Source organism: Carassius gibelio, chromosome A11, assembly GCF_023724105.1.
Source record: "Carassius gibelio isolate Cgi1373 ecotype wild population from Czech Republic chromosome A11, carGib1.2-hapl.c, whole genome shotgun sequence".
Lineage (NCBI taxonomy): Eukaryota > Metazoa > Chordata > Actinopteri > Cypriniformes > Cyprinidae > Carassius > Carassius gibelio.
This window is the reverse complement of record NC_068381.1, coordinates 20710889-20725051: the sequence shown is the minus strand read 5'-3', so window position 1 is coordinate 20725051 and position 14163 is coordinate 20710889. Positions and strand designations below refer to the sequence as shown.

At 35.9% G+C, this 14163-nt stretch overlaps 1 protein-coding gene across 1 annotated transcript in view; it reads right to left on the bottom strand.

The window, feature by feature from the left end:
* Window positions 1-14163, bottom strand: part of timeless (timeless circadian clock) — a gene marked incomplete at its 5' end in the record, with an annotated part of 68951 nt that overhangs the window by 25789 nt on the left and 28999 nt on the right. Inside the window, 3 exon segments of the mRNA XM_052610364.1 lie at window positions 744-841; window positions 2414-2565; window positions 11210-11329. Coding sequence (XP_052466324.1) covers window positions 744-841; window positions 2414-2565; window positions 11210-11329 — 370 coding nt within the window.

The window sequence follows — 14163 nt, the reverse complement described above, 5'->3', positions numbered from 1 at the left end:
AAATCATACTTATATGACCGCCATCAGTTCGTAGCAGTGAATAAAGATGTATCGTATCGATCACAAGTGCAGTATGGACTAACTCAAGGCTCAGTACTAGGGCCGCTACTCTTCACGCTTTATATGTTACCCTTGGGAGATATCATCAGGAAACATGGTGTTAGCTTTCACTGTTATGCTGATGATACTCAGCTCTATATTTCCTCGCAGCCCGGTGAAACACACCAATTTGAAAAACTAATGGAATGCATAGTCGATATAAAAAATTGGATGATGAGTAATTTCTTACTGCTAAATTCAGAAAAAACAGAGGTGTTAATTATAAGGCCTAAAAACTCTGCTTGTAATAACCTAGAACACTGTCTAAGACTTGATGGTTGCTCTGTCAATTCTTCATCATCAGTTAGGAACCTAGGTGTGCTACTTGATCGCAATATTTCCTTAGAAATCCTTCAAAAGTAGAAAAATATGCTATGATAAGTTTTGAGATTCTAAGCTTTTTTTTAAGGGGGAAGTATTAACAGGATTAAAAAAAACTAAATAACCGACATGGGAAAATTAATACGGGTTCTGAATTTCGGTTTCGATTACTTTTCGATTAATCATCCAGCCCTAAATGGAAGTATACTGTAGTTTTCTCTTGCGCATGATAATCGCCTTTGTTTTTTTCACAGCCCTAGTAAAGAAGTATAATGTAATGTGTGACAGTATCAGGTACAGATATATATGTAATGTGAGCTTACTAGGGAGTTTAGTGAAAAGTATCTGCTTCAGAAGCTCAAGCTCCTCCTCAGGTTCCACCTCAATAGATCCAAATGTGTCTCCTTCAGGCCACACTGCCCTGATTTAAAACAACAGTTTTGCAAGAGAATGAGTAACATTTTCTTTCTACAATTCAAAAAACAATCATAATGCAAGTTTGGTACTCGTTTACTGAATTCTGTAAGTTATACAGACTCACAATCATTATCATGAAATAAACCTGGTCACACCACAAGATAAGATTTTGTTTATTACGCCCACCACTAGACACATATACAGTCGATACAGCTCATCAATAAATGGAGAAAATCATCTTAAAATAAGTCATTTCTAAAAAATAAAACCCAGATAGCATGTTTAACTAAAGTTACTTGCATGCTTTGTATAAGAGATAGAAATAGAAATGTAGAAATAAGAAGCATCTTTATACATATGATTAACACCATGTGTCAAGAAAGTTTTAATATACTTATAATTACGGGTGGGAATATTTAGGCAACTCACATTATTAAAGGAGCTATGTGGAGGTTTTTACTTAAAAAAAATCTTTAAGATAGAGTTTTCATTTGTACATGTATGAGCCAACCATGATGTACAAAAAAGAATGACACCTCGACTGTCCACCACTGTTACCTTTATCAGCCTGTAGGCTCAATTGTGTGTGGAGGAGTCGGGCCCAAATTGGCGCGAAAATTCACAAAATGTGACGTCATGCGCATTCTCTTCTACTTGGGCTTACAACCGTATGGCACGCCAGCCATTATAGTAAGCAGCGGCAATAGTGTTTTCAGATGGACTCTGTGGATGAAAAGAAGCGACCAGCCTCCGGCAGCACAATTCAGACACCCACGGACACTCCTCGTAAGTAAAAAAGTGGTTGATGTGGTCATGCTCGTATGAGCGTGCGCACTGAGAACGAGCATGAGACTGGCTGCAGTTCCTCTAACGGTTAGAAATTTCAAAACCTACACAATATTCCTTTAAGTGATCTAACTTAGATTCTCAGAATCCCAATCAGATTAAAAAAAATGTTTCCTGAGCTACATTTTTCTTAATTAGTTTATGGAATTTACAGACAAGGTCCAGTTCTGTCACCTGCACACCCATTCTAGGGCTTTCAATTGTGGACTAGGTTCATCATAGGGAATCTGACTACCATCAAATTTGCTCCCACACAGACCTTACCATTGCAATTTTCAGAATCAATTTAATCTCAAAAGGCAATAATACATCAGAGAATCAAAAAATAATAATTTCTCCAACCCCAGTTATATTTAATATAATAGTGTGTACATTTCCAATACAAAGTTTTAATGCATTTAGGAAAAATAGTGAACCTCTCTCTCTTTTTTATATATCGGCGAAACAAGTATGGATGCCTAAATCGGTCCTCCATAACAAATATTTGGTTTTCTTTGAATTTATTACATTAAAATGTTAATTATATTAATTGTTATAACTTTAATTTAATGACAGATCTATTCTGAACCCTTTAATAAACTGGTAATAATTTACATCTTTCAGAGACCAGGTGAATCAATCAGTTCATCAAAAATCTGTGTGGAGAACAGTGATGATGTGCCAGAGTTAGGTGTTTAAAAAAAATGGGGTGAAACAAACTATACCATGTGTTTTAGTTTGGTTCCCTTACCGTGCAGCACGAAGTAAACTCAAAGCTTCAGGTCCTGTGCAAGACATAATACAGTCTTGAATCCTGCCCAATGCTTCTGTCTTCTGCTCATCTACTGGAGTCTCAGACGTGGCATCAAAGGGCACAGCACCCTCTGTCAAACTCTCTGACAACTGCAAGCCAACAAGAAAAGCATCACACAACCTAGTCTTTGCTTGTTTTGCATATAACACACTATTTAAGAATCACTTTGATCTTCATAAATTTTTATTAACAAAATTGTGTAAGAAAAGTTTCCAATTGAAATATTAATAGTTTTAATACAAAACCATTTTGAATTTCGGCCTAAAATAAAATGCAAAAATTGATACTGCAATGCATTTTTTTTTTTTTTTTTTAGTGAAGAACAAAAAGTTCAAACAAAAAAAAAATCAATGGTTTAAGACAATATCGATTAATGTGAGTATTGCAATATTTTGTTTGGCCATACTGTATCGATTCTCAAAAAAGGTTCATGCAAATTGTTTAGTTTTGAGTTAACATCCTGACCGCCAGATGGCAGTCTTCATCTCTGAACGATAGTGAGAGTAACATGTAATACTAGCATTTGGGCACGCCACTAATGTTAGTATTAATATCACTATTCGCTACTATTAATGGAGGATGAAAGAATTTTCCCTGTTCCTAGTTTGGTGTACAAAGCTGAAGTGTGCCATTTTTTGGCCTTTTGTGGTAACGTCCACCGTGGTACCGTGGCAAGGGCAATGCCTCGGTCCCCCCCGTGTTCCTTGTGAAGAGGGACTTGCGCCGGGCGGGCCTAGGTGGGCAGTAGGGTTTGCAGCGCTGCTGCAGCTTTGTCTCATTTATGGGGTGGTGCTTGCGTCGCGTTTCAGCAATTCCACACAGAACATAAAAACAAAATTAAAAACCTGTGAAATCCAAGCGGGTAGGTTCGACATCTATATTTATTTTATTGTTTTACAATTGATTTGGTTCTTTAGGAATTATTTAAGCACCTTTTTTTTTTTTTACTTAGGATGGCAACCCACTTTTAGCCTTTGGTGACCTAAGTACAAGAGTACAGAGTACAAGTACAGAGCTAATGAAATGCAGTTAACATTTAACCAGATGTGCAAGAATATAGTGTTTTGTATACAAACCCGATTCCAAAAAAGTTGGGACAATGTACAAATTGTGAATAAAAAACAGAATGCAATGATGTGGAAGTTCAAATTTCAATATTTTATTCAGAATACAACATAGATAACATCAAATGTTTAAACTGAGAAAATGTATAGTTTTAAGGGGAAAATAAGTTTTTTTTTAAATTTTATCAGGAAGGTTACTTTTAAAATGTATTTCACTACAGATTACAAAATACATGCTTTAGAAAGTAATCAATTACGCATTTTGTTAGAATACTCAAGTTTAGTAACAATCTAAATTCTTTAGAATACTTTGAAATATGGCTGGACGATTATGACCTAAAATCAAAACCTCGATTAATTGAACATTTTACCTTGATTATGATTAATGAACGATTATTTTGTTTGTTTTGTTTTTTGGCACTCATAGTTCACTGACAAGGTTTGTACATTGTAAATATGATTGACTATTAAAGGTGAGATATTTTATCCTATTGAAAGAGCGATCTGACATCATACATCACTATAAGCAGTTTTTTTATCTATGTTCGTAACATTTCTTAAAGATTATTGCTCAGTGTAAGAGATAAATAAAGATCAGATAAAGATAAAATAGCAAAGTACCAGTACGAGTGATTGCGTGTGTTAATTAGTCATACCGTCTCTATATTATTTTAGAAGCTGTGGGTTGTAAATAGCGTAGTTCCTTCAAAAGTAGAAAATTATGCTATAAAACTATACAATTTTGAGATTCTAAGTTACTTTAGTGATAAATCACAGGACAGCGCTGACAACTAGTTTCTGCGTTCCTCCGTGTCCGCGATCTTCACAGCTACTGTTTATATGAATGTTCGTGCCACAATGCAGCTAGGGATGTGCAACAGTGATCGAGTACTCGAGTACTCGACCGCGACAGCGATGATCGATCGAGTAAACGATAATCGAAATTATTATTATTTTTTTTTTATTGGTTATGGCAGCACGTTGGGCGGCACCCTGATCTCTGATTGGTTAGCTTCCCACTTGATACCTCAAAAGACGTTAGAAGACAGATAATCATGGTGTCAAAGTCACGTAAGTGATGGCTGGTTTCCCTTTGAGAAGAATGATGAAAATACAGTTCAGGGTAAGCTGTGCAGCGCCAAGCTGTCACACAAATCTACAACAAATACAATGCGCTATCATCTAAAATGTGTACATTAAATATTTGGCGATAACAGAGCGGCAACTCAGACGAGCACTGAATCACTTGCCGTAAGACCTAAGTGCATTGCAGGCAGAACCGAGAAGACGACAAAGCTGTTCGCTGAAATGGTGGTGAAAGATTTGCTGCCCATTAGTTTCAGGGACAGACAGAGAAGTGTTACTTGTCCAGTGGTACCTGGCTGTTCCTGCAACATCTGTTCCAGCGGAGCGAATTTATTCCTCTAAATGTGAACAGGCTGCGCACGCGGCTCTCATCTGAGCACGTAGACCGACTTTTCTTTTTGAATAGACATTTGAATGTTTGACCGGTCGTGGTAAATATAATATCCATTTTTTTAAATAATATTTTTATTTTAGTTTTGAGCTTTAGCCATAGTTAAAATATCTACGCTATTGGTCTCTGTTTTATACCTTATAATAATTGTTTGGTTAAACTTTGTGAACTTTTTTCTTTATTTTTTAAAAACTACGTTTCACCGCTGGATCAAATATGCTGCCAAAGTTATACTGGAAGAGAATGTTTTGTAAAAAAAATGCAGTTGAATAAAGTAGCAAAAAAAGAAAAAGTATCTTTGTGTGTTAATTTTTAAAATCGCAGACAAATAATGAAATGGTCTTTATAAAATAAAAATGCACTGGATATATTTGTAGCCTATTAAACATTCGTAGAGATGACGAAAATTATTTGTTTGTAATAGTTTTTATCTTAAATATATTTTAAATCTTATTCAATTATTTAGCAATAATCAGTGATTTCCATGCTGTTAAATAATATTTAAATAATATTTTGGTTGATCAGAAAGTGCAAATTTAATACAAAATATTAATATTAGAATACTACATAAGAAATAACGATAGTGACACTAATGTGAATTTATTGTACTTTCGTGTTTGTAAAGCGCAATCCGAGTTACACTTTCGGTCAATTTCACATCTGCATCGGCGATTTTTAATTTTTTTTATTTTTATTTTTTCCAGATAAAAGTTGCAAGAGCTAGTCTATATCTGATTAATTAACATGAACAATTATGCTGAAATCGATGCATATCATCGATTCGTTTCATGCTCATATAAGCAATGCACGATAATGATATTGCTCTTAAATGTTTTATTTTTCTATTATTACTGTTATTATTTTATTACTGATGTGATAATGCAGCCAAGCTTTTTTCCCGTCATATTTCTGGGTATAATTAAATTCATACAGTATTGTTCAAAATAATAGCAGTACAATGTGACTAACCAGAATAATCAAGGTTTTTCGTATATTTTTTTATTGCTACGTGGCAAACAAGTTACCAGTAGGTTCAGTAGATTCTCAGAAAACAAATGAGACCCAGCATTCATGATATGCACGCTCTTAAGGCTGTGCAATTGGGCAATTAGTTGAATTAGTTGAAAGGGGTGTGTTAAAAAAAATAGTAGTGTGGCATTCAATCACTGAGGTCATCAATTTTGTGAAGAAACAGGTGTGAATCAGGTGGCCCCTATTTAAGGATGAAGCCAACACTTGTTGAACATGCATTTGAAAGCTGAGGAAAATGGGTCGTTCAAGACATTGTTCAGAAGAACAGCGTACTTTGATTAAAAAGTTGATTAGAGAGGGGAAAACCTATAAAGAGGTGCAAAAAATGATAGGCTGTTCAGCTAAAATGATCTCCAATGCCTTAAAATGGAGAGCAAAACCAGAGAGACGTGGAAGAAAACGGAAGACAACCATCAAAATGGATAGAAGAATAACCAGAATGGCAAAGGCTCAGCCAATGATCACCTCCAGGATGATCAAAGACAGTCTGGAGTTACCTGTAAGTACTGTGACAGTTAGAAGACGTCTGTGTGAAGCTAATCTATTTTCAAGAATCCCCCGCAAAGTCCCTCTGTTAAAAAAAAGGCATGTGCAGAAGAGGTTACAATTTGCCAAAGAACACATCAACTGGCCTAAAGAGAAATGGAGGAACATTTTGTGGACTGATGAGAGTAAAATTTTTCTTTTTGGGTCCAAGGGCCACAGGCAGTTTGTGAGACGACCCCCAAACTCTGAATTCAAGCCACAGTACACAGTGAAGACAGTGAAGCATGGAGGTGCAAGCATCATGATATGGGCATGTTTCTCCTACTATGGTGTTGGGCCTATTTATCGCATACCAGGGATCATGGATCAGTTTGCATATGTTAAAATACTTGAAGAGGTCATGTTGCCCTATGCTGAAGAGGACATGCCCTTGAAATGGTTGTTTCAACAAGACAATGACCCAAAACACACTAGTAAACGGGCAAAGTCTTGGTTCCAAACCAACAAAATTAATGTTATGGAGTGGCCAGCCCAATCTCCAGACCTTAATCCAATTGAGAACTTGTGGGGTGATATCAAAAATGCTGTTTCTGAAGCAAAACCAAGAAATGTGAATGAATTGTGGAATGTTGTTAAAGAATCATGGAGTGGAATAACAGCTGAGAGGTGTCACAAGTTGGTTGACTCCATGCCACACAGATGTCAAGCAGTTTTAAAAAACTGTGGTCATACAACTAAATATTAGTTTAGTGATTCACAGGATTGCTAAATCCCAGAAAAAAAAAAATGTTTGTACAAAATAGTTTTGAGTTTGTACAGTCAAAGGTAGACACTGCTATTTTTTTGAACACACCCCTTTCAACTAATTGCCCAATTGCACAGCCTTAAGAGCGTGCATATCATGAATGCTGGGTCTTGTTTGTTTTCTGACAATCTACTGAACCTACTGGTAACTTGTTTGCCACGTAGCAATAAAAAATATACTAAAAACCTTGATTATTCTGGTTAGTCACATTGTACTGCTATTATTTTGAACAATACTGTATGTCTTCGAAAACGCGCAGGTGGTTTATGGAAAATAAAACTTAACTTAAAAATACAGCTTTATTACAACTATTACACTTAATAACGTAGATGAAAATATAGCACAAAACTGCCATACATTTATAATGAGAACTTTATAGGAATCTATAGTAAAATCCGTCCTTGCCCATCTTTCACCGCGCTGTCATGAAAACGCATCAGCGGGAGCTAGCGCGCTCTCTCTCTCTCTCTCTCTGTCTAACGCATTACTTAGCATCCTATTGGGCTGATACAAGTTGTAATGTTACGTCTGATATGTATCTCAGTTATCTGATTTATGAATGTGTCACAGAATTAGCTTCCGTTTATTGGTATACTCTTCACCTCAGGCAGATATTTCGTGCTCCTTTATTAATAACATTGCTTCATCATAATCATAATCTAACCTGTACTAATCATGTGTTCATGTTTTCATAGACAGATTTTCATGTCAGATTTTTATTTTTTTATTTTTTCATTTTCATAACAATCTTCAGATGTTTTCATTATATACATTATGGCCATGCCCCACCCCCCACATTAAGCCCCACCCCCGATTAATCGATTAATCGTTTTTGAAACCTATCGATGATCGAAATGAGAAATTTCCCAAAATGCCCATCCCTAAATGCAGCTGCGCGAAATAGGGCTGTCAAAATGGCTGAAAAACTAATTTCAAATTTGCAATTAAATATTATCTAAAATGCATAATTTTAGTTAGGGTGAAGAAAAGCTTTTGGCTTCTTACGCCACAAGAGAGCACATTGGGCAAAATATTACTAATATTACTAACGTTTATTTAAAGCATAAGAAAATATGACTCTGAAAAAAGTGCATAATATTTAAAATAATGTTTATAAACCAATTATAATTAAGTAGCTTGAAGAACTATAAACAAAACAGCACCATGTGTGCATTCATAGTTTAATTCAAAGGGGTGAAAGCCAATAAACACAAGATTTAAGTAGGATGGGGAAAACCCATAGTCTCAAGATATGTTTTTGAAAAAAACTGAACCCACCTTCATTTTACATGGCTTTCTAAACATGCGGCTCTATTGTGTGAGACGCAAGTGCAAGGGTAATAGAAGACATCCCTCTCTAGAAAATGCGTGAAATGTGTTCTGTGTGAATGGCTTGGTTTCAGTTTTGACGTAAACAAGATCTTCTCCACATTCTCGATATTTTGAATGAACATCATAGCAGCGCTGCATCTAGTTGCTTGTTGAACCAGCATTCACCTCAGTGTTTTGCTTTTATGCCACTGACTGGACTGGGCAGAGTCATGTGGCTACACACACGGTAGTATGCTTTTCAGGGGGAAGTATTAACAAGATTAAAAAAACTAAATAACCGACATGGGAAAATCATGTCTGTTAGAGGTTCTGAATTTCGGTTTTGATTACTTTTCAATTAATCGTCCAGCCCTACTTTGAAATACTTAAGCTTTGTAACACAAAGGAACATATTAACTTGATGTCTTGTTTTTAAGTTTTCCAATATCTACTAGCTATAAGATTTTTGTTTTCTTTGCATTTTATTTTTAATAAATTTTCCACAGAATTTCTATGAACAACAAAAAAAATTAATGTAATTTAAATCTTCCAATTAATATAAATTCAATTTGAATATAATCAATGGGATTCTGTCCCGTTTCATGCTGCATTCCAAGCTTCAAAACCAACCCAGACAAACCAAACACATACTAAAAGTAGCCAAAACAACTGTCACAGTTGTCTAAGTTATACAACAGATTTGTTTAATGAATGGACCAAACTTTAAGTAATATATAAGATAATCCTACCTATGGAGAAGCGATTGGCACAAAAGAAACTGACAGGCCTCGTTTCATATGGTCGCAAGCAATGTCATAATTAATGATGCTTTTGAGAAACATACCTCAGGGCTCGCAATACTTCAAAATCCCTGGTAGTGATGTAAAGATTCAATAAACTTATCGATGCAAAAACATTCGCAATACAGATTACACCATACAATTTTCTTACTATATATATATATATATATATATATATATATATATATATATATATATATATATATATTATGGTATTGTTATTTTAAAACAAATCCTAAAAAATAAATAAAATAAAATAATAATCATACAACTAAAAGAAATATCCAAATTTAAACAAAATTTGTATCTTCTCTATTTTAAATCAGAAGAAACCATTTGAATTATGATCCAAAATAGACACTAAATACATGTTATTTGGATTGTATAATTTAAAAAAAATTGGTCCGATTTTACCTTTGTGAATGAGACTCAAATGTCACTCTGTGACAGCAGGTGCCACTAATGGAATGCCTGGTATTTAAAGGCTACTGCCCCTTTAAGATCGAGTGCACGGATCCAGTATAATAATGCACAGGAAATTTCTTTCTCCACTGTATACGTTCACTTGCAAGAGACAATTACTTTGAAATAATTTTGTGTCTATGTGTTCATTCAGAAGCAAGGATACGTGAAAGAGGAATCAGTTCTGTTTAAAGCACACTGTCTGAAACGCTGCTCTAAGCGCATGCTTTGAATTAGTGCGCTCAACCTCCTAATGCGCACAAAATCCTTGAATCGGCAAACGATCAACTACCATCATTTTCACCACTTCAGGTGAGTGAACAACGCAAATCGAGTTAGGAATTTTACATCAGTGTTCAAGATAGCCTGTTGGTCAGGGCGGATATAAATTTTGGACCCCGACTGGAAAACACAATAGCCCCGGGACGTTGGGATAGCGATTTTGTAAGCCCTGCACCTAAGATCTATCCAGTTTGTGAACCACTGGTTTCCACACTTGCTTCGTTAAAAAAAATATATATATTATTTTAAAAGATTGAATCAAAAGATTCATCTATTCATGAATCGGATCATGAACTTGCATTACTGAGCAAATATGATCTATTTATTGAAAATTTTGAATGAATAAAGACTTCAAGTTAATCTGTAAAGCACAAAGCTATCGTTTGACTTTATAAACCTTTATTTCATGCACGATTCATATGGATGTGTTAACTGAATGCAAAGTGTGACCTCTAGGAGATTTTTTTGTTTCGTGATGAGCATATATGCACGTTTACGAGTTACTAAATAAACAAGATAGCTGCACGCAGTTTTTTTTGTTTCAACGCAGAATCTGTATTGCTTAAAATCCCCAAACTGTTTACTTTAATATTAATGTACGACATCAAAATTAAAAGTAATCACTGGTAATGTAAAATACTTTTCAGATGTAACTGTAAGCTGATTACCCCTTATTTCAAATGTTATTATAATGAAATACGGTCACTCATATTTTGTTTTTAAAATACATTACGCCGTTACATATATTTCGTTACTCCCCAGCCTTGCTCACCGCATATGCAGATAAAGAGTAAGTAATTGAAGGGGGCACAAGAATCAGCAGTCTTTTAATGTATAATACATTTATAGGGTGTTTTGGGATAATTGGTACTGGAGAGGATAATCAGCTTCCCACACCCACAGGCCTGAAAGATTCTGATTGTGTGTGTGTGTGTGTGTGTATGTTTGATTTTACTTAACTAAAACTTTAAATCTCATTCTGTTTCTTTCTGTTACTGATTTTCTATCACTTACCTGAAAGCCAGATGCTCTGAGTTCTTGAGACACTATCTGCCATGTCTGTTCCAGGTCTTCAGCTGTGGGTTCTGTGTGAAGGGTCTTCTGGTTACGTTTCCTTCTTTTCACTCTTTTTTTCTATACATCACAAAAACAAATTTATTTGTACGATCCTTGAAAGTAAAATTTCAAATTTCAACACTACTACCAAAACAATAAATAAATAACAGATAGAGAGATATGTAAGCATCTATTGTTGTTGTTTTTTAACAATTCACTCAAGTACTATGGTTGTTGCAGGAATTTTTCTACTAATCTGCCTTCACCCTCTCATAAAAACCAAATGGCTTTGTATTGGATCATTAACCTTAGCTATTCACAGCTAAAATGACATCAAAACTATTTTTTACCTTTCTCAACATCAAGCTAATTGGGACTAATTATGATCACAATTGGGTTAAACCAACTGGCATTTCCTCCATATTTGCACCCATGCCTCCTATCTATACTATTCCTATGTTCATTATACTGATTTCACAGTTTTTTTGTTTTATTTTTTTACAAAATTATATTCAATACAAATTTGAAATGAAAGGTTTCCTTTTATTATTACTTGGCCAAAATGAAGCACACTTCTTTGTGGAACAAATATGTCAAACAAAACAAAACTAAAATCTTAAATGAGTAAGACAAAACAAAGTGAATTTATTCAGTCACAGAATGACTGAGAACACTTCACTTTAGCGCTAGGTGCAAGTTAAGCGAGCGTGGAAACGATCCTGTGCTCAAAGGCGCTGGTGCGCGCTTCCTTTGTGCATATTTCATATCGAACCATGGTGTTATGGACAGTTAAGTCATGGAACTACCAAAAAGGTGATTAAAGCTGACTTAAAGGGTGCATGCATGTAAACATATATATATATGTTTAAACACATGTCTCTGAAATCAGCCTGTGTTTATTTCAGCACTTCCGTCAGTGAACGCCACCTCCAAAAGACTAAAATATCAAATAAATAATACAGTTAAACAAGACAGTAGCCTAAATAAGGAAGTTAAATACACCCTGTCTAACATATGCGAGCGACGCAGTACGACAAAATATTCATTATACCTTATTTTTTGGACTAAGTCGCACCTAAGTACAAGTCGCATCAGTCCAAAAATACGTCATGATGAGGAAAAAAACATATATAAGTCACACTGGACTATAAGTCGGATTTATTTAGAACCAAGAACCAATAAGAAAACATTACCATCTACAACCGCGAGAGGGCGCTCTATGTTTTCAGGGAGAGGCTACAGGAGAACTGAGCAGCATAGAGAGCCCTCTTGCGACTGTAGACGATAATGTTTTCACTTGGTTCATGTCAAATTAATTTTGATAAATACGTTGCACCTAACTATAAGTCGCAGGACCAGCCAAACTATGAAAAAAGTGACTTATAGTCCAGAAAATTCGGTAATCAGTGATTCTACACTGGATGCAGCATGACACGACATGATAAATCCCCCGTCCAGTCTATGAGGTATTGACACAGAGTTCAAATGTCCTGTGTAGACACTAGACAGACTAAACCGGTTGCAATGCGGCGGTGTTGTGTATGGTTTATTTTTCCCCCACCAAGCAAGCTCATTAACTTCTCATCTGCATGCTCTCTTTGAAATAGGAATCATTGCTGTATTTCTAATTAACATCTTTTATATATCGCTGTCTCTTTTGTATTTGGCCAGACAGCGATATATAAAAGATTTTCCTGCGCTGAAACCTGCCAATCTAAAGGAAACGCTGTGTATGGTGCTGTGTACGCTGGACAATTAATTCATTAATTCCTTCAGCAAATGAATATGCAGTTTTAAGATATATGGCTGACACACATCCTTGTGAGGCCCCAGTGTTCAGTGTGATGGTGCTGGATGTGTTGCTGCCAACCCGTACTGCCTGAGGTCTTCTGATCAGAAAGTCCAACAGCCGCACAGCGAATTGTTGAGCACCAGCTGGACCAGTTTGTAAATGAGCTGTTGAGGGATGATTGTGTTAAATACTGAATTGAAGTCGATGAACCGCATTCTGATGTACGAGTCTTTTATTTGTCCAGATGAGCGAGTGCTGAGTGGAGGGAAGACTGATGGCATCATCAGTTGAGAGGTTGGATCGATAGGCAAACTGGAACGGGTCCAGGGAGGGGGACAGACATGATGTGGTGCATGACTAGCCATTCAAAGAACTTCATGAGAATAAAGGTAAGTGCAACTGGATGGTAGTCATTAAAGCAGGATGGAGACGGCTTCTTCAGGATTGGAATGATGGTGGTAACTTTGAAGCATGTTGGAACAACAGCCTGACTAAGCGTGATATTGAAAATGTCTGTGAAGACATAAATTAGTTCCTCTGCACAGTCTCTCAATTAGGGATGTAACGTTATGAAAATTTCTTATCACAATTATAGTGACCAATATTATTACAGTTATCAGTATTATCGTGGTATTGTTATAATGTAACAATAATAACACACCTGATTTAGATCATCATGTCGTTAGAAGTGAGCTCTGTGCATGAACTGTTCCCATTGACATGCTCCCTATACATGTCTCCTCAAAGACTGAAATAGTAGAAATCCCTCAGACTGAGTGCAGTGTAGAGAGTAACCCTGACCCCTCCTCCTTCTTTTGGTTAGAGCGAGTGGTCACTCACGTGTATGTTGGATGACTGAACTTAAGGCCCGGATACACTGCACAATCAGCGTTCTTTTCAGTCTCGCGCAAGCACTCTTAATGACGAAAATACTTTGGCCTTTATGCGATCGACAACCGGCCGTTTTTTGCCTTATTGCAACTCTACGTTCTGGACTTCCACAAATGTAATTTATGTGAAAATATGAAGTCTGTTAATGCCTGTTAACACGGGCCAGAAACGCTGAAAACAGATGCACAGAGAAAAATACTGTAGCAGGCAGATCACTGTTCATGATTCA